The following is a 27,382-nucleotide window of genomic DNA, read 5'->3' as shown; positions in this document are numbered from 1 at the left end:
CAGGAACTGAGGTTTCGGCAGCAGAGATGATTTGGGACTGGTTGGAGAAGACTTGGGTGGGCCATTGCTTGCTTGCTGAGGCAATAACATCTGACAATCAAACGCCATGTTCTCCAAAGTGGCACGGCTACATCTGGACACGGTGGTGCCCACCTTTCTTTCTTCTTTCTCAGTGTCAACCGATCTCAGTTGGGGAAACGTAAATTCCATTGGTGCAGGGAAGCTGATTTCACTGATAGCCATTTCAAGTTCTCTGATGGTCTCTTCCAAGTTGTCCAGTCTTCGGTAGGTATCTTTGCAAATCTCATGACTGCTTAAAGTTGTGTTATCGAGAGACATGTGTTCCTTTTGCTGGTCTTCTGGTTTGCTCTTTAAGTTTATCTTTTCTTCTCCTGCAAGGGGACACACCAGTTCTGAGGGCTCCTGCATGGATTCCATATCATACTCAATTGCATCCTTGTTCATGGGGGATTTTTGATTCTGCAAGGGAAAATACAATCCTGGGACATCTCTTTGCACCTGTGTACAAACACCACTGGGGTCTTCCAAAGCTGTTGGTGCTTCCTCCAGGCTCTGGTTGGCTTCTCCCTTTTGGGGCTCTGCAACACCATTTTTGCTATGCAGTCCAATGAGTATTTCATCTTTTTCCATAGATGTCTCACAACCGTATATAACCTCTGATGGGATAAGAGCTTCTTGACCATCAGCTGAATGGACCCCGGTTCCTTGACCAGATGTTTGTTGACTATTGTCTTGCTTCTCGGCAAAGCTGAAAATCACCAGGCCTCCTTGCTGACCAACTGTCCCCTCCAGAGAAGCTCTTGCTGTTTCCACTATGCCTTCTTCTTCCCCATTATCACTGTTGAAAGGATGCTCAGTTCCAGAACTTGGCAGAGATCCCTGAGTTCTTATCAATTTCTGTGGAGACTGGGTACATGTTAAGTCTACGCTGTGTAATGTGGATGAGGCAGAAATGAATGGTTCCGGCTGCCAGTTACTTTTGCTCAGCTTCCCAGACAAAACGTCTGCCCTCTTGGACTTCCCTTCTGTTTCTACTGTAGTCCATCCAATGCTTTCCGACTGTCCTCTGATGCTTTGGTGGTCATCGCCCTGAGGACCGCATATTTCCAAACCTGCCTCTGGCTGAGATTCAGGAATCGGCAGGCCAGAAACCCACTCAGAAAAGATAATTTGAGGAAGGTGGGAAATGTTACCTGGTGGCAGCTTTGAAAGTCCTGACTCCTAAAGGAAAAATTCAGACAAGAATCATTGTGGTGGGGGCAAAAAAACAGGAGAACCACAATGTTCCCAGGTTTCCCTGCCTGAATGGACCAATACTGTATCTGGTCCCATCTTGTGGCTCTCTCACTACCCTACATATCTGCATCTAAGGGCCTGGACAACTCCTAGGGTTGCTTGTAGGTTCCTGCTTTTTCTGGGCCTTTTCCTCCTGTTCTGCATGTGTTCTGCTTCCTCTAGTAGTTGATTCAATATTATATTGGTTTATGTCCAGCATAAAAATCTGCAGGGAGATATGTTGAACATGGAACCATTAAATCAGCCTACCGGATAAAACTAACCTGCTGATATGTATGTGACCATTTATGCTGAGACAAAAAAGGAATTAAATTATGCCTGCCTGGATGTACCAGGTTGACAGCGGATTCTCTTTCCACTCTGGCCTTTGATCAGACTCCCGAATATGCTGATGAATCAGAGATTGATCAAGGGTCTACATGAGTTATCATCCGCATTTTACAATGATATACCTCTCCAACAGGTGAGTTGTAAGGAAATTTGAAGGGGTTGTCACAGTTATGCCAGAGATCACTACATGTTTTGGAGATGGTGCTGGGTAGCTTTGGATTCTGCAGCAGATCTAGGGTTGGATCCAATCAGATTTTCTGCTGGTGAAAAATGCCCTTTGATCACTGAAAAAAGAGCTCTGTGGGGAATCATGGGACCTCCAGGGACAAAAATGTGGATGGGGTCTATAGTAGGGAGGAGAGTTGGGCGAGATCGAGTGAGATAGCTGACTGGCCCCGACCCTTGATTTGCTCCTCCCACTAGTTCTATAGGGCTCCTCCCTACTTCTTGCCACATAATCCACCCTGCTTACCTGGGATTGTGATGCTTGGGCTCGTGGGAGGCTGTGTGAACTGAAGTTTGTCCCAGCTACACGATGGCCAGCAGGAAGGGACGCCTAATAGTAGAACAGTGCAACGTGATGGTTACTGTGACCCCTCCCAACTCCCCCCCTCCACTTAGATAAAGAGTGACAGCAGGGGATCTGTTCAGCAGGGAATAGAGCAAGAAGATAAGTCTGGCTGCTGTGCTCCCCGGTTCCTCCCAAGGAGAGCTGGAAATTATAATAGGAAAGCAGCACGGTTTAGAACAACCCGCCAGCAGCTCTGGGTGCGGGATTTTTAAGCAACCATTTTAGATGCCAAGCTTACCTTTGGGAGCTAAGATATGCAAGAGGGGTCTAATTTAATATTCAGGCAAGGTGCTAGTTAGAGTGTCAGGCCAGGATCTGGGAGACTTCAGTCCCCACTCTGCCATGCAAGTTCCCTGGGTGACCTTGGCTCTAGTCACGCATTCTCACTCTAACCTACCTCACAGGGTTGTTGTGAGGGCAAAATGGAGGCAAGCGATGTAAGCTGCTTTGAGTTCCTGTTGGGGAGGCAGGCAAGGTATACATGAAGTAAATAAATGGATAATAAATGGATATCAGGTGCCCATTTCCTCTCCTCTGGAAAACTGCTGCATCATTCTACAAAAGGATATTAAGGATATTCGCATATCCCTGATTTTGCGTACTTTATTCTAAAATATAGCCTTTCAGAGAAGACTTTAAGCTGGGGTCCCCCCCCCAGGACTTAGGGGCAATGGAAGGAAGATGTGTGTTATACTTGGCACAGCATCCCTGCCAGTATCTGCTACCCCTGAGCTGCACCCCCAAACTGTTGTCCCCAAAGGGCCTTCAGCTTCCCTTCTGATCAGGGTGACCTTGTGGTTTTACAAAACCTTCCGTCCCTTTCTAGAGGGAGGTGAAGTATTAACAGCCCTGATCTAATTCCCAAGAGGAATCAGGGAGGGAAAGTGTGAATGTAAACAAGGGAAGTGTTGTTAGGCAAGTAAAGAAATTTGAGCTCTTTGGTTGGAACCTTAAGAACCCAAAAGCCGAGGAAAGAAACTAGCAAAAAGGCTGCAGTGCAACAGGTGAAGTTGTACCTGGAATACAGACAAAAGTGTTTTCTAAAATTACAGTTTTGGTCTGAGAACCGACACAAACAGCAGCGGGCGAATGCGGCACACAAATGTGGAAACTGCAAATGGTGGACTGCAGAGAGGCACTGCTGGAACTCTCTGAGTGATGTAATGACACTATTACTGACTGGCCAAATACCACATTTTGCTAGAATACAGCTGTAACCCAAAATGGGACTTCCAGACTGGAATTGCTCCTACCCACAGGTGCATTCCTTATATGAATAAAGGACTGATCAGGCTTACATGAGTTGTCATGTCCCGGCTTCTCAGTGCCAAAGAAATTAGAAAAAAAAATAGCTCAAGATGGGGAAAGATAGGTTTTCCCATCTTGGTCCTCTAACTAGTTCACATTCCACATTCTTCAGGTCCATAAAGCCAGTCCTAAAGAACAGATATCCTCTAGTTCCTCTGTGTCTGCAGAAGCAGGTGTGCTCTCACTCCTATGACCCTCCAGGAGCACGTACTCCCTAGCTCCAACATCCGGTCATTAGTTATGGCCTGCTTCTTGTGGTGGTTGGGAGTGAAGCCCAAGACGCAAGAGAGAGACCTGGCACTTCCCAACCCTACTGGTGCTCGCTAACTTACAAAAATAAGTAAATATTCTTTCTTAAATGCATCCAATTACACACTGAACCCAGTGAGGGTTCCCAATATAGCCCCAGGGAGCATGTTTTGACACCTCTAATGACTGAAAAACCATCTTTTGATTCCCAGGGACTGTAAGGCAGACTATCAAGCCTCGCTTTAAATGTGAACAGATGACAGACTGAGGCTCTCTGTGTGAGCCGCATGACATTTCTCAAGTTGGGATTCATGCACTTGGAAATCAGCAGTGGGAACAAGCGCTCAGGCCCTGCCAAGAAGGTGCAGCATGCGTGCAATCAGAGAATCTCTTGATTTGTAAGTGCAGGTAGAATCACAGTGCAGACAGAATTTCCCAGCATTCCCCAGGGGAGGCCCAGCAGTCCAAATGTACCCCTCTGTGAGAGCCCACGCAGCCAGTGCTCACTGGATCCCATGTCGTGTCAACACAAACACACACTGCTTGGTGTCATATGGGTGAGGGGGGGGGGAGTGTGAAAAGAGCCGTTAGTTGGTTAATGTAAAGAGAAAGAAGAGTTAACAAGGGCTGCAGAAAAAAAGGAAGAGGAGTCCTGTTAAAGGTGCAGTGGGGAGCCAGTCGGAGGGGAGGAAGAGAAGAAGGGAATTGTGGTCCATTGGGAAAATGGCTGTTACCTTCCATCCTTCTGGTGCTACAGTGGCCCCATTGGGCCACGTTTCTGCGGTTGGTGCAAGCTGGTCGCAACGGAACTTAGGAATAAATGAAGAGCTTCTTTGAAAGACCTGAGGAAGTCAGAACATTGGGGGGGGGGGGTTGGAGGGTGTAAACAGATAGACAACAAAATCGTGTGGGTTGCCAATTCTGGCACTGGAGCCTTAAACAATGGCTCAAAACTGGAGTGCTGGGGTTAAAAAAAAAGGACCCCCAAAAAGCTGTTGTGGCCAGATAGTTTCTCAAAGACTGAAATAGCGGGCTTTTCTGCATTCTCATTTTACTCCCTGTTAAGTTCCTGTTTCTTTTGGGGTTTGGTGTTTTTGTTTTTTATGCATGTTTTTCTCCCTCTAGTGGTTTAATCAGTTTAATCTGCAGGGAGATATGCTGTAAATCATGTAATATTGAATCAACCAGTAGAGGGAGCAAAACACATGCACAACAGAACACCCAAGACCCTAAAGAAACAGGAACTTAACGGAGAGTTAAATGAGAATGTGGGAAAGCCCAGTGTTATCAAATCATGAGAATACATACTTTGAATTAGGACGCACACTATACACAGTGCAATGTTCATGACGCATAATAATGATAAACAAAAGTAGGAATAAAATTATAAATATCAGCAATACACATCATTTTTCAACGCTGGAAGGTGTAGGATGCGAAACCCTAGAAGGATCACTCTGTGGTCCATAAAAGAAAGCCTTTTCAGCTGAGAAAAGGCAAATGTAAGGAAAGAAAGGAAAACATATTGTTTTTACAAAATACACCCACACCTAATCTCTTGATTCCCAGCCCACACTTACCAAATGGTCTTGGCCCATCTGTAATGACATAAAAGCCTCCCAAAAGCTGTAGTGCAGGGATGTCAAACTGGCCTGTCCAGGGCTTCAATGCGGCCCATGAACAGCTAGTGCACGGGAGGGAACAGGAGACTGCCCAGAGGGAGTGGGAGGAGCCACTCCGACTGTGGCTTCAGCATGGCGGAACAACGTTGTCTGCAGCAGTCAAGCAGCATGGGAGCATCTGCCCAGTGCTGCACCGCTGGCTCCCCAGTCTGCCCATGTGGGTTTTCCTCTGCACCCCCCTCCCCCAGCCCACAGGGCCTTGCAGTGAGGATACAACAACTCAGAGCTTCCCAGCTGCTCTCATTTGTACAGTTTATATCTCCGGTACCTGGCATTACGTTTTATGGTACACATGGCCCGGCCCCACAAAGTGCCACTTATGTCAGATCCGGCCCTTTTAACAGATAAGTTCGACACCTCTGCTATAGTGGGTATGCCTGAGGACACAATCAGTGCTCCCTCTAAGCTGTGGAGTCTTGTGAGCAAAAATTCTACTCTGTGAGCTACTGGCTGTCCCGCCCCGGAGGTCGTGGGATGCGCAGACCGGGCGCTGTGGACCCCGACAGACCCTGCGCGGCCCCCTAGGCATGACTCACCAGACGGGGTGAAGGCCAACTGTCCGGGGAGGGAGTCGGGAGCGGGGGGCCCTCCCTGGTCAGGCTGCATCAGCTGGGCCCGGAGACAGGCCCAGGGTCCACGAGGCGGCACCACGGAGGAGGAGAGGGGCAGCGGCAGCTGCTCTCTCAAGCCAGGAGCGGGCGCGAAGCAGCAGGTACAGTCGCAGATCGGCGGCAGCGCGGCCCAGGGGCGGCCAGAGCCACCAGCAGCACTCGCCCCGGAGACGCCCTGCCGGCGTCCAGGCAGATAAAGGAGGGCGTGGCCCAAGTCGAGGGGGCGGATGGGCGGTCCTGGGAGCGGGGTGGGGAGATAAAAGGCAGGGTGGAGAAGGGGCCAGGGAGGAGGAGTGCGCTGTGGAATGGAGTGGGGCCCTGACAAACAGAGAGACGGCAAAGAGAGAAGGAAGTCCGCAGCGTACTGGCAGAGGGACTCTCAGGGTGACGTTAACCCTGTCCCCTGCCTGTCTGAGGCCCCTCACTCCCTCTCCCTTTTTGGAACCTACCGCTCCAAGGGCCGTCTCCCCTACCAGAGTCAGGTCGTGAACCCTGATGCCACGGCCACCGGGGGCGTCGCACTAGAGTCCACGGGTGAGCACGATACTGGCATTGGAGTCATGAGCCAGCGATTTGGCTAATGCATAAATTAGTTTGCTCTGGAGCCCTCCTTCCTGAGCTAAGACAAAAATCTGTGAGCTGGAGGCTAAAAAACTGTGGGCTAGCACACACTAACTCAGCTTAGAGGGGACACTGGACAAAATCCCTGTAGTGTCTACAGTTCTAAACAACTGCCTTGCCGGATCAGGGCCAAGGTTCATTTAACCCAGCATTCCACTTCCAGTCAAATCCAGATCCCCCAACCAGGGCACCAGCAGGGCTGAGAAGTGATGCCCCCCCCCCAATTCGTCCTTAGCATTCACAAGGATACTGCCGCCATACATGGAAGCTTCATCTAGTTATCCTGACTTATAGGATACGCCTACCTTCTATTAATTTGTTTTGTTGGTCGGTGCGTCCTCTTTAAAAAGCATAGGAATGAGTCAAACCTGGCAGTTCTCTAGGGCATGAAGCAGAGAAAGATCTCTCCTGGTCCATTGGTGGCTATTAGCCACAAGGTATAGATAGGGACTCTGGGGCAAGGGATGCACTGTATTCTTGGTGCTTGGGGGGGGTCAATAGTGGGAGGGCTCCTAGTGTCCTGGCCCCACTGGTGGACCTCCTGATGGCACCTGGTATTTTTGGCCACTGTGTGACAGAGTGTTGGACTGGATGGGCCATTGGCCTGATCCAACATTGGCTTCTCTTATGACATGTTCTGTTAACGAGAGCTTTTTAAAAAAATAACTGGAGATACCAAAGACTGGACACAGAGTGTGAACTATGCTTAGGGTTGCCACCTGTGGGTTGGGAAACACCTGGAGATTTTGGAGGTGGAGCCTGGGGAGGGGGCGGTTTGGGGAGGGGAGGGGCCTCAACAGAGTACAATGCCATAGAGTCCACCCTCCAAAGTAGCCATTTTCTCCAGGGGAACTGATCTGTGTCATCTGGAGATCAACTGTAATAGCAGGAGAACTCCAGGTACCACCTGGAGGTTGGCAGCCCTAACTATGCCACGAAGTAGGGTTGCTAGCAAGCATTAACAGGGCTTAATGTGCAGAAAAGGGCAGCTGAAGCTTTTACGTGCATCCAGGCAAATAAGATCTGCTGACGAGTAACATCCCATTAAGGTTGTATTAAAGGGGCAGGACTTTTCCTCCCTCCAGGCAGTTAGCAACTCAGTCACTGAACCATACTGCCACCTCCTGAGAAATCCCCCTTTTGGTGGTCTTATTCATCCCTGGGAAAGTCTGGCTGCCACCACCTCTGCTGCTGTTGCTCTGCGTTTCTCACCCGAGAGGCACTGAAAGAGCCTTCTAAAAACACAAACTTTAGAAGGATCAAATTGGGCAAATGTAGTTCTCAGAACGCCCACTAGGAGCCAGCATTTCCCCATAAAGTCTGAAACCCTTTAAGGCATCATTCTAACCGGGGTTTGCATTCTGCAACATGGCTTGACCTTTATAACAGTAATTAATAATAGTAATTAGTCACCAGATGAATTCCTAAAACTTGCATGGATGATGACGAGTAAGGCAGATTTCAGTGCTGGGATTCTCTTTTAAAGAGATCCAACTTTCTGGATATTTCCTCCCCAGATGTCTCCCCCCTTTTTTGCCTTTCAGGACCTGAAATTCGTGGTCAGCAAACTATGTAAAAGGTAAAGGTAAAGGTTCCCTTGCTCGAAAGCCAGTCGAATCCGACTCTAGGGTTGCGGTGCTCATCTCCGTTTCAAAGCCGAAGAGCCAGCGCTGTCCGAAGACGTTTCCGTAGTCATGTGGCCGGCATGACTAAACCCCAAGGCGCACGGAACGCTGTTACCTTCCCACCGAAGTGGTACCTATTTATCTACTTGCAATTTCTTGCTTTCGAACTGCTAGGTTGGCAGGAGCTGGAACTAGAGACAGGAGCTCACCCCGTCTTGCAGCACCCGGGTCTTGAACTGCTGAACTACTGACCTTCCACAGCCTGCAGTTCAGCGTCTTAACCACTTGAGCCACCGCAGCTCCACCAGCAAACTATGAGGGTTTACCAAAACTCTCTCTGGTTAATTGACCAATGGGACAGTTATGCATTACATTTTATTATGTGCAGATAATCATTCTTCCCCTTTAAAGCAACTCTATTAAGCAGATGTCCTCTTCAAGATTCAAAACATAAAACTTCTATGACTGCGAGACATTCTTGCTAGAATCACAAAAAGCTTTTGGAGCGGCCTGGACAAAGATTGCATTAAACAAGAGGGGAAAAAGAATCTGGATCACAGCAGTTAAATTTGGATCATATCACCAAAGCGTACTTTGGGAGGATAACTGGCTCTATGCATACAAATAAAGAAACTGTATATTTTGGGGATCTTCCTACCCAAAGATATCTGGATCTTTGGATCAGTTATACATAATAAGATCAACAGTGCAGTCCTATGCAGAGTTACACCAGCCTAAGCCCTTTCAAGTCAGTCAATGGACTTTGATTGGAGTAACTATGTACAGGCCTGCACTACTAAACATCTGGGCCATATAGGGCCGTGGTCTCCAACGTGGTGCCCACAGGTGCTCTTTGACATCTTTCCTGGTGCCCACCAAGTGCTTTTAGAAAGTGGGTGGGTCTAGGTCAAAAGGAAAAGGGAATGGGGCCTCCCCCTTGGCCACCAAAAAGTCCATGCCAGGGTTCGTGAGATCCCATGGACAAAAGCCACATAGGAAGGAGGCTGCAGTCAGGAGGGAAATTGGGTGGGACTGAGTGAAAAAGATGGCTGGATCCAACCCGATGATTCCAAATAAAGGTGCAAAGGAGAAAAACAAAATGAGGTAGGAAAATAGTCCTCTGTTGGTAGCATAGATTTGATTGAGGGGTGAAAAAATTAAAACAAATCAAGTCTAAAAGTAATGAAATATGTACGGCCATAATTAAAATCTGGGATAAATGCAGGGAAGAATTAGTTCCTGCTGTTTCACACAGTGCTGGCATCAGATCTGTATTGTAAAAGATTTGCAAATCAGTGGCAGAACTGAATAACAATGTTATCGAGGAACAATGCAATTTATCAAGGGCCGCAAACCTTTTTTAATGGCAGGCTTTTTACTTAGAAGGGAGTGAAATATAAAATGCAGACCTGAAGTATTTTCTGCATTTACAAATTTTGGCAAGGGAGAGCTTGACGTGACAAGAAACCTGATGGAATGAGAACAGTGGCTAATACTGCCTGTTATTTGCAAAGGGCTGAGACACAAGGGGTTGAATCCATGGGGCTAAATCCAGTGACCTCCCTTTACCAAGTCTTCCTTCAATGGAGAAAGACTTCTTCCATGCAGAAAGACATTGAAGGAAGCTTTTCATCATCACGGGATCTTTTTACGACCGAGGAAGTCTTTGGGTTAAACGACACAAAACAGACAATCTCTGTAGCAGCTCCTACATTATAGAAGAGTCTGCCTGAAGCTACTAGGAAGGCCCTCCCTATATTCCTATCCTTTCGTAGAAACTGCACAATGGATTTGCTCTGGATGGCATACTTGTAGAGGGGGTAAAGCTGGGGTGTAATGGACCAGCTTGGGAGGTGACCTCTGTTAGGGATAATGCGTGCCCCCCTGCCAGTTCTTCAATCCCAGCCCCACTGCATTACGTTGTTTTATTAGGAATCTATGCTGTTGGACACAGATGCTGTTATCCTGTTTCATAATCTGCTTGCTGATTGTCACAATAGCCTTGTTTTACCAGGAATCTTTGCTATTAGTAGATTCAAGTGTTGTCTTTCAAATGTTCATATTTTGTGCTGATGCCATCGAGGCAGATGGAACTCTCACCTGAAGTCTGTAGGAGGCAGCCAGTCCCATGTTCTGACCTGCACTGAGCAGAGGCTTCAAGGTAACGGAAATCCTTTAGGACATCTGTAACTTTCTAAGCTAAGGAGCCTGCCTTTTGTTTAACATCTGCTAGGACATGTACAGAGGGAGGGATTGCATTTTACCCTTTTCTTTTGAATCCCTTGCTCAGTTCGGTGCTGTGCTGAGGGTATGCTTGTGGAATTTTCGTTTTAATAAATGCTTTGTAACTTTTGATGCTGGTAGTGGTTCTCTGTACCACACAGACTTCTACAGTCTTGGACATGCTATTTTAAAAGGAGGGCCAGGACGAAGGGGAGGGGTAGTCAGTTGGCAAGTGGCTACTCCCCCAGTGGTGCACAAGGCAGTAAGCCATCTCCACAATAACCATACACTGGATAGTGTAACTGGACTGTGCTTGGTGGATGGGAGCAATTGGATGAGATCAGGCCGTAGAATTTTGATGCAGGTGGGATTTTATGTTTAAAGACATCAAGAGAAATGAGAAAGGGGTTTATAGTTGCGAATTTCAAAGAGCAGGCTTGCAGCTGTAAGGAAAAGCCGAGGTACTTTTTATCAAAGTATCAACTTTTATCAGTCTTCCATTAGGAAAATATATGTAAATACATCTGATATGTTTGCAGGTATAATCAAGCCAATGCAAATTGCTGCAAACCAATGGTGGCCTTGTAAGAAAGTGAGTTTATATACTGGAGAACCATTAATCGAAAGATCAAAGACATTTTAAAAAAGGCGCACTATACCATAAAGCCCTTTTCTAATTATCCTCGGCTATCTGAAACCTTGCATCTGGAATCTACGTAAAGCTCTCGGGGCAACATGTTGATAATGGCATGTGCTTTTGCAGCAATGAAGCACAAGAAGAGCTGCGTCATCTACAAAAGAGGAGCGGCAGAGCAGCATCTGGCAAACTATATTAATGATCAAGCTGACCTTTTACAAACATTTATGGGAAGTGACAAATCAGCCAAGGCAATCCTTGCTTGATCAATGGAGACCATTTATTGTACACTAGAACCATAACAGGCCTAATGAAAATGTCTGACAAGACATATTATCAGTGATGTAATATTTTTATTAATGAAGTTTAGTTTAGATATTTGGTAGGGTTTTTTTCCTTTTTAAAGAAACAAGTGTTTCCAAGAGCAGCCACACATAAGAACTGCTGGGAACTGTCATGTGGAGGGGGAGAGTGGAGAAATAGGTGGCAAGTAAAGGGTTAAAAACCCTCCCTTCCCCCATCACTTCTGCACTCTAAATCCCTTTCTCCCCTCAGTGGTGTTGCTTTTCATAAAAGACATCAGGACACAATGACACACATTTGCACATGTTGATTGGTTGATCTCTACAGCCCAGTCACGAACAGACCAACACACTCAAACCATGGCTTTTGTAGACTGATAGAAAATACTTCAACGAAAAAGAAAACTGTAAATTTGCAGATGATCTCTCTGTAGGTTATATCCTGTGTCTGTCCCAGACTTCGGGGAGTACAAACATGTTAGGCAAGGGTTCAAATTTGGTGATGAACATTTCAGGGCAGCTAGGGGCTTTTCCACATTCTCATTTTTCGCTTGTGTCTTTCCTGTTGCTTTGGGGTGTTTTCCCTGTCCTGCACATGTTTTGCTCCCTCTAGTGGTAGATTCAATATTACACCATTTTATGTCCAGCATAAAAATGTGCAGTTTAAATCCGCAAGAAGTTATGCCAGGTGTAAAGCAATGTAATAACACATTGACCACTAGAGGAAGCAGGTGGAACAGAAAATACCTCTCAAAGCAACAGGGAAATACAAGTGAGGAAAACTAGAATGGGGAAGAGCCCTAAGTCTGGAGTAGTATGGGATGCACTTAAAGCGGTATACTGTGCAGACATTCTCTCAAAGCATAATCCTACCTGTGGGGAATCCACTCGGGTGAACATCTCAGTGAATCTACCACAGTTCTAGATTCCAATGCCTATAAAACATAGGAAGTTCACCTCCCCGTGCTACCTACGACTACAGCACAGTTTCTTAAACACCACTCCAGCAGGCACATATGAGACCTCCTGGAAGACTATTGATTTAGCGACCAAAGACACTCCTTTGACCCATATGGACAGTGACTGCTCTGCAGCCACAGCTGAGCACCAGTTTGCAAAGTGCCGCACTAAAGTCCCTCCTTACGTCTTTCCTGCCCTACCTCGAGTTCAGCAATGATCCTGTCTTCGTCATCATCATCTTTGATGGCAGAGGCAATGATGGGTGGAGTCGAAGCTGGCCGGGCAACCTCCGAGACAGTCCTCCTCAGTTTCACCTGCGGCTTCTGCGTCTCCAGCTCTTCTGACTCTGCTTTCTGTGATCACAATGCATGCAAGAGAGTAGCAGAACGGGGAGGGGTGGGTGGGTAGTTAATAGTGAGGATAGCAAGGGGAGGATAAAGGCAGTCAGACCTCTTCTGGAATGTGTGCTTTAAGGAAGATGTGCAAGTGGAGATGGTTGGGAGGTCTGGAGAAAGAAGTCTGACGGGGAAAACTGGAAGGAACTGGGTGTATTTAGCCTGGAGACACGGATGCCAGCCTCCAGGTGGAGCCCGGGTATTCCCCTGGAATTACAGTTCATTGCCAGGCTACAGAGCTCAGTTCCCTTGGAGAAAACGGATGCTTTGGAGGGTGGATTCTACAGCATTGTACCCCACTGAGGTCTCTGTCCTCTCCATACTCCGTCCCCAAATCTCCAGGAATTTTCCAACCTGGATCTGGCAACCCTACCCCCCCAGTCCCCCACCAATGACCACAGGAGACCTGGCAACCCTAGATAACTGAGGGGAGACTTCATTTCACTTTGAAGGGCAGTTCTCATAGAAGAGAGCTCTTCTCCGCTACTCCAGAGGGCAAGACAAGATCTAATGCCACAGGACAATAGATTTGTGTCGAACACAAGCAGAAACTTCCTCATGGAAAGAATGGTTTGGACAACGGAACCAATTACCTAAAGGATGGAGGGCTCCCCCTTGCTGGAGGTCTTCTAGCAGAGACTGGCCGACCATCTGCCAGGGACACTCTAGCCTGCACTGAGGGAGGGGTTGGACTTGGTGCCCTACCCCATGACTCATCCTTGAGTATCTCTAGCCTGGTACAAACCTAATCCTTTTGACAGAGACTGAGAGTTTCCTACCTTCATAAAGCTGGATTCCTTTTTGCTGGTGACAATCACTTCTCCTGTGCGAGTGGTTGTGAGGCCATGGGAGGACGGGAAACTTCGCCGAGGTGGGGGCGGGGGAGGAGACTTGGAGGGCTTCTCGGTTCGATACCTAGGCACCGTCAACTCATCTAGGGAGGTGACAAGATTCATGTTAGAAGTTATGCCTTTCACTCACAACTATCATCCTGCGCAGGTGCTAAATCCAAAGGTTCTTCACAATGGTGGAATTGTTCTTCTGGCTCCCCCCCCCTTCCTTCAAAGCATCCTGCTAGTAAAACTAGTTGCTCAGACAGTTTTCAAGGCATCACAGGTTCAAAATGGTTAAAAAATGGGTTAAATTTCCTGATTTCCTCCAAAAAATCTGGAACTTGGGGAAAGAGGATGAAAAACTTAGTTAACCCAGTATGAAACCAGTTCAGATCTGGACCATGGACAATTAGATCACCCACTTCTGACACTATGTAGTGTTCTGTGGCGATATGCCTTGTCTGATGAACAACAACACCTAGTTGTTGTTTATAGACCAGCTTTATTTAGTAGAAGGAGACGCCAAGAAAGGAGAGCAAAGAACAACATCACAGGACTGGAGAGTATGCTGACCCTCCCCATTCTATCAGGTTAAATACATCACCATAAAATGGAAAGCCATGTACTTAAAGATATACACACATCACATCTGTGGTAGTGGTGATGGAAAGTGCCATCAGGTCACAGCTGATTTACAGTGACCCCATGTGGTTTTCAAGGCAAGAGACGAACAGAGGTGGTTTGCCATTGCCTGCTTCTGTGTAGCGACTCAGGAATTCCTTGGTGGTCTCCCATTCAAGTACTAACTAGGACCAACCCTGCTTAGCTTCTGAGATGGATGAGATCGGGCTAGCCTGGCGACACAAGTCAGAGCTAGATCATCACCAGTAGCATAGATTATCAGCAGGCCCAGATTTATAACTAGGTCAGTTAAGGACCCTAGGGGATGCATGGTTGCTGCCTCGCTACATCCCACCTTTCCCTGCATTTCCCTGGTACTCTAAGACCCGTGTGACGTAATGCCTCCAGGCCCAGCTTTCCCCCCACACTCCTCTCCCTATACCTTTCCTATCCTGCTTGCAGGGCCAGAGAAAACTGGAACAATACATCACATCAAATGGTTCTTTTGACTAGATTTTTTGGGGAGGTGCAGTAAATGGGATGAGAAGGGAGAGAGGTGGTTTGCTGTGAGCTTCTGAAGCTCCTTTTTGTAGAGCTATCTATTTTGGACTGCCTGGAGTTGAAGGACAGGCTATATCTGAGCATCTGCACACCGTCGGTCATTGCGCTACCATTGTGCTACGGAAGCCCTTTGCTACTGGGATGACAATCCCGTTGCAGGTGATTGCTACAACGGAACCGTAGTGCAATAGCCAGTGGTGCAGGGGATACAAAACATTAAACAATTAAACAACAAGGATCCGTTCACGATTTACATATCACTGTAAATCTTTAAATGTTTCCCAAGGTTTGGAAAACTGAGAGGGTTCCCTGTGCATTCCAGGGCTGTCAGTGCCTGTTGAGAACACGTTCTCCAATGTCGGCCTTACTGTTCATCAGTCTGCACGAAAGAGTGACACCAGAGTGTACATTGTCACTAATAGCCACTCATAGATCTCTGCTCCATATAAGACCATAAAAGAAGCCATGTTAGATCAGGCCAATGGTCCAGCCAGTCCAACACTCTGTGTCAGACAGTGGTCAAAACCAAGATGCCATCAGGAGGTCTATCAGCAGAGCCAGAACTCCAGAGGCCCTCCCACTGTTGCCCCCCAAGCACCAAGAACACAGAGCATCACTGCCCCAGACAGAGAGTTCCATCTGTACCTTGTGGCTAATAGCCACTGATGGACCTCTGCTCCATATGTTTATCCAATCTGTCTATGCTTGTAGCCGCTACCACTTCTTGAGGTAGTGAATTCCACGTATTAATGACTCTTTGGGTACGTTTGTTGGCTAGATAAGACCGTGATTCTGTTAAACTTTAAAAAAATTATTTAAAGGGGTGCCTTATTAAATGAAAATCCCATCAATTTAGGATTTAGCCTACATGGAAATTCACATGGGGAGAAGGAAACGGCACTTATCTCCCTCCCCAGGACATTTTCCTTATCAAAACTATCCATATCCTTTACACAGCTTGGCACAAAAAAAAAAGCAGCTTGCAAAGGACAGTATACTGATAAGAAAAAAAATGGTCCACAAGAAGAAAGCAGAGAAACACCCCCTCCCTCCTATGGTACATGAACTCCCTGCACTCTGGTTTCAACTTTCTTAAGCTAGTTTGGGTTTTTTTTAAAAAAAAATAATAAAAGTTAAAAACCCTTGAGAAAACATTTAGAGCCTTAGGCCCGTTTTCATGGAGTGATAAAAATACAGGTGGGCCTGAACCACTTCAGACCACAAGTGGAGGCTCCACTTAATAATCCTCTGCCATACACAAATACGTCCACGCACTGAGAAAACTAGCCTGTCAGGAAGCAGGGCTCAAGCCCAGACTTGTCCTTGACATGGTGGTTCTCTTTGCACATGGACTTTTTGTTGTTGGCCAGGAGCGTTCCATCATGTGAGCCCCCACCTACAGTCGAAAGTGGCACAACGAGGTTGTTGTGAAGATCAAACGGGAAAGTGCCTTCAGCCTTTACTCCTCAGGCCACGGTATCTGTAGATCAGGCACTGGAATCTCTGATATTTATTTTACTTCCTTTGTACCCCATTTTCTTCCCCAGTGTGGACCCAATGCCACAAATTGCTCTCTTCGCCTTCATTTTATCCTCACAACAACCTTGTGAGGTAGGTTAGGCTGAGAGTGTCTGACCCAAGGTCTCACAGCACGCTTCCACGTCAAAATGGGGGGATTCAAACCCAGGCCTCCCAGATTCTAGTCCAATGCTCTAACCATTATATATACCATGATGACCCTCTGACATGCCCAATACCAGTTTCTGCACATATCTAGCAGAATAAATTAGTCTGCTCTGGAGCCATCCTTCCTGAGCTAAGACAAAAATGGGTGAGCTAGAGGCTAAAAAACTGTGAGCTAGCTCACACTAACTCGGCTTAGAGGGAACACTGTTCACAGCTACCCTCCCCCACTCCCCCAGTGACCCCTGCTCTATGCCCAGAGCAAGGCAGAAAACCTCCAGCATCCCTGGGCCAATCAGGCCTGGGGGAAAATTCCTTTCTGACCCCAAAGTGGAGACTGGCATTACCCTGGGCATATAAGAAAGCCCTGACTCATCCCTTCCTGCCTTCCCTCTCATGATCTGCCTACATTCACAGAATCAGCATTGCTGCCAGATGGCCACCTAGCCTCTGCTTAAAAACCTCCGAAGGAGGAGAAGCCCACCACCTCCCAAGGAAGCTTTTGCCACTGAGGAGCCACTCGAACTGTCAGGAAGTTTTTAAATTACTCAGTTAAATCTCCAAAAATTCCCTACGTGTTTCGCCAACAGGTTTCGTCAGGGGAATCTGTTTGTCTTGCAGTCGTTCTTCAGAAAGAGTAAAAGGTCAGTAGGTAATTGTCACTGGAAGGACTACCTACTGGGTTTTTTTACTCTTTCTGAAGAACTACTGCAAGACAAACAGATTCCCCTGACGAAGCCTGTTGGCGAAACGCATAGGGAATTTTTGGAGATTTAATTGAGTAATACACACACACACACACTTTACCTGATTTTGCACCATCGGCCTTGGCCCTATTTTTTATCTCCTGTGACTTTCCCCGCTAATAAACAAAGATCCCTATCAGGCAAGGTGAATTCAAATGACCAAGACTAATTTAGAAAAAATGGGACTCTTGCCTGAGGATTTATTGGCGCAAAACAACATACAGGCGAGAAGTATAATAAAACAAAGGATTTGTGATCTTGAGCGCCAAGGGGATTTAAACTGAGCTCCTTCTTTTCTGGTCCATAATGACTCCAGACAGGGGTCATTTCCTGGAAAAAGAGGTGCAGGACCTCATTAGCATGACTCATTAGCATAACTCATTAGCATATGCCACACCCCCTGACATCACCGAAAGTGTGTCAGAAGGCAACACCCGCCGTTCAGGCTCCATTGGACTGTTTTGGATTGCTAGCTATTGGGGGGGGGGGCAGACATGCAGATCTGTCCTCGCAGAGGAGGGAGAGTTTGTACCTGAATAAAATTTGTTCTTAAAGGTGCCACTGGACTGTTTTGGATCGGGGGGTTCTGCAACTTACCTGGCTGCTTCTTGCTCCAACTGAGGGCTGCTGGAAGCAGGGGGTGGGGCTTGTTGCCTGTGCCCGCCCCCTGGGCTCTTTACTGCCGGAGCTCCGCTCCTGTGCGCTCCCGCAGGAAATGACCCCTGACTCCAGATATGTAATGAAAACAGCTAAATACCTGACTCATCTGGATGTGCCACCCTATAGAAGAGCTCTTACCCTGGCTCGTTGTGCGGCTATTCCCTCTAAGGCTTTAGAAGGAAACTATAGAAAGATACCATATGAAGACAGGTGCTGCCCATGCTCTATGGGAGAAGTGGAATCGATGTTCCACATGTTCTTTCACTGTCTATTTCATCAGGTTTATAGGGATAAGCTTATTGCCCCCCCCCTTGGATAGACCAGCATTTGATGCAGATAGTGCTGATCTAGAGAGACTTTTGATAGAGCAAAATCAGCAGATCTCCAGACAAATAGCAAAATTCTGCTGGCAACTGGTAAAATCCCACAATAAGAAGCAGATCAAGTAGAATCCTCATTTACCTTTTGCATGACTCATAAGTAGTTTAGTTTTAAACATCTTATAATTATTTCAATATAAGGACTGTTTAACTTTTCTCCTTTTAACATTTTGATGATTTTAAGGTTATATGTTTATTTTTAGAGCCGAAAGCTAATCTGCTTGTATTTAACGAACATCTATTATTTTTGATAAATGGTCTTTGACCGCAAATAAGCATCATTCCATTCATCTCCTGTGACTGGTGCAGCTCTTTATTTTCTTGTTACTTTGTGGGTGAGAAAATGGAAGAGGATGGAGTTACGCCGTGTCTGTAGTGAGATTCTGGGAGGGCAAAGAACCACCAGATGCATAAAAAAAGTCCCTCGACTTAAAGCATCGGGGTAGAGAAGGCTACACGGTGATTTTGTTGGGACACTGTAACTCTGCATGCAAGACGTTCTGTGAAGGAAAAGGTTAAGAGAATTCCCTTCCTCGGGTACGTTTGCCCCATCCTCTCATCGGTTAGATGTTGAACGTCTCTGGTTCTTGCTTGCCTTCTGTTTCCATTTTATATAGGGCATCCCCTTCTTCTCTCGCTTACCTGGGCTTGGAGCTGGAGCAAGTTTACCTTTTTTGAAGTTATTCTGTTCACAATAAGTTAAATGCACCTACACAGGGGGTCATTTCCTGCAGGAGCGCACAGGAGCAGAGCTCCGGCAGTAAAGAGCCCAGGAGGCGGGCACATGCAACAAGCCCCACCCCCTTCTCCCAGCAGCCCTCAGTCAGAGCAAGAAGCAGCCAGGTAAGTTGCAGAGCTGCCCCCGCCCCCCCCCCGGCCCAAAACAGTCCAGTGGCACCTTTAAGACAAGGTTTTATTCAGGTACAAGCTCTCCCTCCTCTGTGAGGGCAGATCTGCACGTTCCCCCCCCCCCAATAGCTAGCAATCCAAAACAGTCCAGTGGAGCCTGAGCAGTGGGTGTTGCCTTCTGACACACTCCCAGTGATGTCAGAGGGTGTGGCATATGCAAATAAGTTATGCTAAGGAGTTATGCTAATGAGCTCCTGCACCTCTTTTTCTATGAAATGTCCCCTGCAGCACCTACATGAATATGTCATGTAAGATGTGCTTCTATTTTCTTTCTCTTGTTACCAATGGAGTCAGATCATCTTTGCAATTTGTTTGAACAGCATTTCCCTTAGTCGGGAAATGTGGAAGATTGGAGACACCGCGTAAAGCTTCTGTGCTTCCAAGGCAATTGGCGTTTTTTACATTTAACCCCACTGACTTTACCTGACCCCCGGCGCCCATTGAGGTCCATTTTGGCCGTGGTCTTCTGTGCGTGCTGGGGCTTGGGGGGCTTGTGCTCGGGGGTGGAGGCCGCACTTCCACTGCCGCCACTGCTGGAGGTCTGTTTGTGCTTAGCCGCAAACTCCAAGTCAGGGATGGCTTTCATCAGCTCCGCTTGGGTCTCTTCCAGGAGGCGGTTAATGTCCTTGGCGCTGTACTGGGTCAAGGCTGCCCGCTTCTCCTCCCAGTCCCGCTCTGCAGCCTGTAAGGCAGGGCCATGTTCATTGTTATGCTAAGTGCTCCAAAATTTATTTCTTTAAAATATTTATAAGCCGCTTTGTTGACATAAAGTGGTTATTAGTTATACAGACAATTCCATACACATTTAAACCAGGGATCCCCAAACTTTTTGAGCCTGCAGGCACACTTGGGATTCTGACACAAAATGGCTGCTGCAGGAGGCGGAGCCGGCCACGATATGAATGCCATGGCTTAACTTCAATAACACAGTGGAGATCCTTGTGCTGTGGTGGTAACTGCTGTCAAAGCAACATTTTTTTAAAAAATGTGCAGCCAATCAAATCTCCAGTGGTTGATCAGAAGCCTTGTTAGGTTTGTCAGGTCCTACCTTTCTGCCTGTGGGGAGATCGATGGTCCTTTCCTGGAGCTTCTGCTGGAAGTGACGTCATCACACCACGGCCGTCATGCAGTGATGCTCTAGTTTTTGGGCAAAACTCTGTGGTTTGAGCCCACTTTTACCATAGAGTTTTGCCCAAAAACTAGAGTGTTAGTGGAGTGATGGCATCATTTCTGGGTGATGTCATTGTGCCATGTTTCGGGGCATTTGTGGACGGGTTTCCTCCCTGCCAGCCAGCTGGCTGGTGGCGGGGAGGAGCCCACAAAAGAGGGGGAACCCCCACCCAGACCAGGGGTGGGGGGCTGACGACCCTATGCTGGGCAAAAACCCTAGCTAGCCCCACCAACTTCCTAAAAACACTTGGCAGGTGCCAGAAAAGGTATCAGTGAGTGACCGGGTGCCCATGGATACCACATTGGGGACCTCTGGTTTAAATCGACAGCAGGTCAAACCATCAGCATGGCAGCAGGACTGTTTGCAAAGGCCCCTTTAAATCATTCTGCCTTATGTTGTTGTTGTTCAGTCGCACAGTCGAGTCCGACTCTTCGTGACCCCATGGACCAGATCACGCCAGGCCTTCCCGTCTTCCGCCATCCTCTGAAGTTTGCTCAATTTCATGTTCGTTGCATCTATGATACTGTCTAACCATCTCATCCTTTGCTGTCCCCGTCTTCTTTGACCCCCCCCCCAAAAAAAAAACTGCTGGGGAAGACACTTCCCACACTTCTGTAAGCAGGAAGACACTTCCCACACTTCTGCCACTGAAAAAGCCCTGCTGCAAACCAAACCCATCCTACCCTCCCTTGGTATACAGTCCCCATTATGATTAGTACTCAGTAAAAGGCGAAAGATTTATGCGATCTGAAGAGAAACCAGATTAGTACTCAGGGGCACACACCTGGGAGTCAGGAGCCAGAGCAGAAGTCCACAAACACAAGCCGAGTCCAAAAAGCCACAGAGTCAAACAGGAATCAAGGTGCAGAGCTTCTGGTTCTACGAACAAGGTTGCCAACTCAAAGTACTCATGGCCAGAGGCCCTACTAAATAGTGCTCTGGCTCATTAACATATTAGCACCTTTGTGCGAGGTCCTGGCTGCTGTTTAAACTCAGGGCTCAAGGATCTCCTCTTGAACGTGCTTCTTTTCATCGGCTAGCCAGATCCTGACGTCTCCTATCCCTAAGACGGCTTACAGGTGGGGGAGATGCAGATGGTGAGCTGTTTACGGCTGGATCAATCCCAGGTGCAAACCGTCCTGTAGTTGGCTCAGATTGCTGTGTATCCTCCTCCATACTTACAGTAGGTACAGATCCTGATGCTTCTTCAGCTCTTAAAGGCACGGGATCCTCCCCTCTTAGGCTGTCAGGAGCAGGTTCTGGGGCTGAGTCAAGGGCAGGCATGACAGTGGTAGCCATTTTGTGGGCATGCCCACCGTGCTGTTCCAGCATTGCAAAGATGTTGCTGGTGGGCCTACAAAGCCCCCTTCCACCAAAAAATCTGGGGACCCCTGTCTTAAAGGATCGTGCCTTGATAGCGTGGGGGAAGGGGGAGGATTGATTTTTTCACCCTGGAGACAAAAATATCTTGGGCTAGCCCTGATTGCCTTAGGCAAATCCCTGATGTCGTCCAGGGGGTGGGCTGCCAGCAGTCAAGCCCTCAAACAGAGGCCCACCCCAATTTCCTTTCCCACTCCACAAACAAGAAATGTTCTCACCTCCATAGACACCGATCTGTCCACATTCCTTTTGCTGGGGGTCTCGGACCCCATCTGGGTCTTGATTACAACCATCTCCAACCCCCGGGACGGGTTGCTGCTCTTGGAGATGTGGCTCTGCCCAGGACTTTGCCCAAAGCTGCTTGTGCCCAGGCTGTCGGTCGAAGAGGTCAGGTCGTGGAGGTTCATTGGGGGACTGGTGGGCATCTCGAAATCCAGGCCCTTGCTGAAGTCGCTTTCTGGCTCCACCTTCTTTGGAGACTGGCTGAGAAGGTTACTGGAGGAGTCCCAGACACCATCATCCACTTGCCTGCCAGGAACAGTGCATGAAACATCAAGAGAAGGCCAAGAGTCTCTTGCAGAAGCCCATGTATGCAGTGGATTTAAAAATGGCTTCCATGTGAAAATACCACATTGTCACATTTGTCTGTCTAAAAGGGAGCATTTTTAATAGCACATCTGTGTGCATGAACAGCAGTTAGCATTGCCAGCACTGCCTCAGCAAATGCCAGGAGATTTTGAGGGTAGTGCCTGGGGAGGCGGAGTTTGGGGACAATGTGACATCACTTCTGAAGACACTCTAGTAATTTCCCCTATGTCTATGGTAAAGACTATGGAGATTCCTCGAGCACTGCTACGGAGGCCATTTTCTGTCCATTTTTCCTCCTGCTCCTCAGTTTCTCAAGGCCATGGGACTGGGGCCAAAAGCAGGAAACCACAGCTGGACAAATGGCCAGCCTAACAGCAGCACTGAAAACTGTGACGGCTGGGTCTGAATGTCAGTGAGGGCAAAAGAAGCTGTAACTTCCAGGAAACAGCAAACGAGGGGTGCATCAATGTCCTGATGGTGGCAAAGCCCCGGTTAGTGAGAGAGGCCTTTTAGCATCAAGGAGCAGGCCTTAAATAAATACTGCTGTGTATTTCCACGAGAACAGTTTGAAGATGCCTTCTTGGATAGCAAAGAAGATCTAGTTCAAACCCGTTCCTGGGAAAGGCGGGCAGGCAGGCGGGCAGGCGGGCGGGCAGGCGGGGGGGGGGGTGCCTGAGAATCCTACATATAGCTCCTGAGCTCCTTGGAGGTAGCTGGGAGCACAAATGCAATTAATTTTTAAAATCTTTGCAAAATGGTGGGACTTGGGGATGCTCGAGAATTAAAGCTCATCTTCAGACTATGGAGATCAGTTCCCCTGGAGAAAACAGCTGCTTTGGAGGGTGGGGTCTGTGGCACATCGTACCCCACTGAGGTCCCTGTCCTCCCCAGGCTCCATCCCCAAATCTCCAGGAATTTCCCAACCTGTATCTGTCAACCCTACCCCCCCCCATCCCCCACCAGTGGCCGGGGGGACCTGGCAATCCTAGTTTGCAATACTGAACCAAAAGGAAGATACAAAGCTGGGAAAATATAGGAACATAAAGAAATCAAGCTGTGGGGAAAAACAGTAATAAAGCAGAGAAAGAAAATATGGTCTCTGTGTGTAATTTTATGAAAAATACAAGTGCAAAAGTTCCAAAAATTCAATAGTGCTAAAACCATCTAAAGATGTAAGAATTCACGGAGATGAAGTCCAAATACATAAATGAAAATGAAGTCCAGATGAAGAACAAAGATTTCGGATATATCTTTCGTTTCGACAATCTTCTTCAAAGGTGGACTATGATTGTCTTCAGTAAGTACCATCAGAATTCTATTCACAGTGAATTCTATTTGTATTGTTTGTATTTTTAAGTTGTGTTTTCACTTTAAATAGAATTTTGATGGTACTTGAAATTATTCTTTGAGAACTGAAAACATCAAAAGAAAGTAAGTGTTTTTTAAAATAATTGTTCACATAAATTTGTAATTACATAGCCTATGGAAGGTCGGCAGCTCGGCAGTTCGAGGCCCGAGTGAGTGGGTGAGCTCCCGTCTCTGGCCCTAGCTCCTGCCAACTTAGTAGTTCGAAAGCAAGAAACTGCAAGTAGATAAATAGGAACCACTTCAGTGGGAAGGTAGCAGCATTCTGTATGCCTTGGCATTTAGTCATGCCGGCCACATGACCACAGAAGCATCTTCAGACAGCACTGGCTCTTTGGCTTGGAAATGGAGAGCAGCACCACCCCCTAGAGTCAGATTTGACTGGCTTTTGAGCAAGGGAACCTTTACTTTTACCTTTTTAATATATTATTGCAGTCTATTACTGAAGACAATCATAGTCCACCTTTGAAGAAGATTGTCGAAGCGAAAGATATATCTGGAATCTTCATTGTTCATCTGGACTTCATTTTCATTTATGTATTTGGATTTCATTTCCATGTATTTTTATGTCTTTCGATTGTATCAGCGCTATCACATTTTTGGAATTTTTGCGCTTGTATTTTTCATAAAATTACACACAGACCACATTTTCTTTCTTAGCATCTTCAGTAGCATCTTTTCCCATAGCTTGATTTCTTTCTGTTCCCAACCCTAGTTTGCAAGCACACCTGAGAGACCTCCTGAAGGGAAGCGCCGAGCACCCCGCCTATCAGGTCCCATGTGGGGGAGTGAGGTTTTGCCTCCAGAGAGGGGTCACTCACCTGCGAACTTGGGCCAGGGTGTCCGTCACCGTCTTGCAGCGCTTGAACAGGCCGTCCAGCCGGTGGGGCTCTTCCTTGAGGAACTTCACGGCCTCAACTTCCACACGAAGGACCACGCGCATTTTGCTCTGCAGGCTGGGGAAATTAGCTGCAATGCCAGGGGTGGGCAGAGAGGGGAGGGAGAGGCATGGGGGTCAGAGCAGGCCTGAGGAAGGCTTTCACCTGGGGGGAAGGGAGGCGTGGAGCTGAGAAGGGAAGCAGGCGGGCGGGATGGGGGAGGGCTCAGGTGAGTCAGGTACTAGGCCTCCTGCGGCCACTCCCGCTACTTGGTCTCAGAGGAGAAACTGCATGCTCCCAACGGGCAAACACCCGCCATAACATCCTCTCCCAGTCTTGTGCCCCCAAAGAAAGTAAGCCTCGGTGTGCTCTGCATTCATTGGAGAGTGGAGAGGGGAAGTTACCGGGTCCCCAACCTTTCTGAGTCTGCGGGCACGTTTGGACTTCTGACACAGCGTGGTGGGCGCAGCCGCAAAATGTCTGCCACAGGAGGTGGAGCCGGCCGCAACGGGGCGACCACAGCTTACCTCCAGTCACACAGTGAAGATCCTTGTGCTGTGGTGGTGGTCACTGCCGAAGGGATGTTTTTAAAGATCTGTGCAGCCAATCAAATCTCCAGTGGCCAGTCAGAAGCCTTGTTCAGCAAAGCTCCGCCCACTTTATAAAAAACATTTTGTAGGCACCAAGTTGGGGACCCCTGAGCTATGCTTTTGTGAACTTAGTAATTATTCTTAACCAGGGCTTTTTTTGTAGAAAAAGCCCAGCAGGAACTCATCAGCATAATAGCTCACACACAACAGCAGAAACTCATTAGCATATTAGACCACACCCCTGACAGGGTAGCTCATTAGCATATTAGGCCACGCCCCATGCCTTTCTTTGGCTTGCCCAGGCGCCCTGCGGCTGCAGGGAGCCCAGGCAAGCCGGCCCTTGGAGGGAAGGTAGTTTATACTGCCTTCCCTTGGCTTGCCCTTAGCTTGCCGGGGAAGGCGCAGGGAGGCATTTTAATGCCTCCCCAATCCTTCCAGGGCCCCCCTGGACTGCACGCCTTGGAGTCGCCGGGGGGTCACTCTCCAGGCCTTCCCTCTGTAGCCACGCATGCAGAGGTTTTGGCTGTAGTGGGCGTGGCCAACTCTGAAGCCAGCCGTAACTCCGTTCCTGTGCGTTCCTGCCCAAAAATAGCCCTGTTCTTAACCAAAACCAATTGGGTAGAAGGATTTGGGGGGAGGGGCGGGGCAGGGGGGAGAAGCGTGCTACACTGAGGGCATGATCAAAATGGCCTATCAATGCAAATTCACACATGAAACATACCACAGCACACAGGAGACACAAAACACTAGTCCTCGAGAACTGCTACTGTCAGATCCAAACTTGGAAAGCACGAGCCTTTGTTAGGACCTTGGGATACGTCTACACTGGTTTTCCTCAATAGTTTTTTTTCATTTTGAACGATCTGCCCTTTGGACTGCTGGCTTGCCTCGCAGCTCCTTGTGTTAAATGTCACCAACTTGGTGAATGTAGACATTTATCAGCAAGTCTTAACATTGCACATGTCCCAGAGAGGAAATGTCAGAAACTGTTATGTCAAGAACCAGTGACATTTACACTCGTAGCATGGGGACACACCTGGAAACCCACCGACCCCCGGAAGTGAGATTGCTAGCCAGTCAGTGATGGAGAAATCCCTTCCCAAACACTGAACTTCCATTCAAACACACAAACCATCAATAGTGCATATTAATATGGACTAATGAACACACTTTTACCCTCCTGTTCATGCTCGCTCTTTTTCAAGGACAGCTGTGCCAGAGCTTGTGACTGACCCAAGGTCACATCAGCAGGTGCAAGTGGAGGAGTGGGGAATCAAACCCGGTTCTCCCAGATTAGAGTCCACACACTTAACCACTACACCAAACTGGCCCTCCTGTTCATGCTCACAGTCAGTGCAATTAAATGATAACTGCATCTAAACAGTGAGGGCTCTCCATTTAATTTTTTTTTTAAAGGTCATTTCTGCATTCTCATTTTTCTTGCTTGTGTGTTCCTGCTGCTTCAGGGTGAGGGGTTGCTCTCTCTAGTGGTCTATTTAATGTTACTTATTGTCCAGCATATCTCCCTGCAGATTTGACATAACACGATGTAATATCCAATTGACCACCAGAGGGAGCAAAACGCACACAGAACAGAACCCCGTCCCCACAAGCAACAGGAACACACAAACAATGAAAATGAGAATGCGGAAAAATCCAGAGTCTCTAGTCCTTTTTATTGTGGATCTGTATGGTGCAGCCCTCTGCTGGTGGTAGTGGTGGGGAATAGTAGCCATGGGGGGCTGAGGTAAGGAAAATGGCACTGATGAGGCCATGATCTTAAATATTATGCAGTTTCCCATCCACCACATGGCATGCAAGGAGCAGCAACACAGTGTCTGTTGCTCTATCTTGTGGCAGGTAAGCCATTCAATTGTTGGAATCTAGTAGGGCACCGATGTACTGTATTTTCTGAACTGGTTGAAGTTGAGACTTTTCCTGATTGACTTGTAGGCCCAGGTTTTCCAGGAGTGCCAGTGTCTCGTTGATGTCTGAGACCAGGGCGTCCTTGGAGGATGCTACCAAGAGCCAATCGTCGATGTACGGGTAGACGGAGATACTCCTGAGATGGAGGAAAGCCGCAACCACAATCATAGTCCTTGTGAAGACTCTTGGGCCGCTTGAAAGGCCAAATGGCAGGGCTGCATATTGGTAATGTTGTTGACCAATTGCGAAGCGTAGGTATT

The 27,382-nt window shown here is 47.7% G+C and overlaps 1 protein-coding gene across 1 annotated transcript in view; it reads right to left on the bottom strand.

Annotated features, from left to right (window-relative positions):
• SRCIN1 (SRC kinase signaling inhibitor 1) overlaps positions 1–27,382 on the bottom strand; it is a 347,319-nt gene that overhangs the window by 16,351 nt on the left and 303,586 nt on the right. Inside the window, exons 15-21 of the mRNA XM_015412427.1 lie at positions 24,550–24,697; positions 21,994–22,303; positions 19,648–19,906; positions 13,611–13,765; positions 12,637–12,789; positions 4,510–4,617; positions 154–480 (exon numbers count right to left, since the gene is read on the bottom strand). Coding sequence (XP_015267913.1) covers positions 154–480; positions 4,510–4,617; positions 12,637–12,789; positions 13,611–13,765; positions 19,648–19,906; positions 21,994–22,303; positions 24,550–24,697 — 1,460 coding nt within the window. The remainder of the gene's footprint in view (positions 1–153; positions 481–4,509; positions 4,618–12,636; positions 12,790–13,610; positions 13,766–19,647; positions 19,907–21,993; positions 22,304–24,549; positions 24,698–27,382) is intronic.

Source organism: Gekko japonicus, unplaced genomic scaffold, assembly GCF_001447785.1.
Source record: "Gekko japonicus isolate JY-2015 unplaced genomic scaffold, Gekko_japonicus_V1.1 scaffold8, whole genome shotgun sequence".
NCBI classification, from domain to species: Eukaryota; Metazoa; Chordata; class Lepidosauria; order Squamata; family Gekkonidae; genus Gekko; species Gekko japonicus.
Note: the sequence above shows the minus strand (reverse complement) of the source record. Positions and strands in the feature narration are given on the sequence as shown.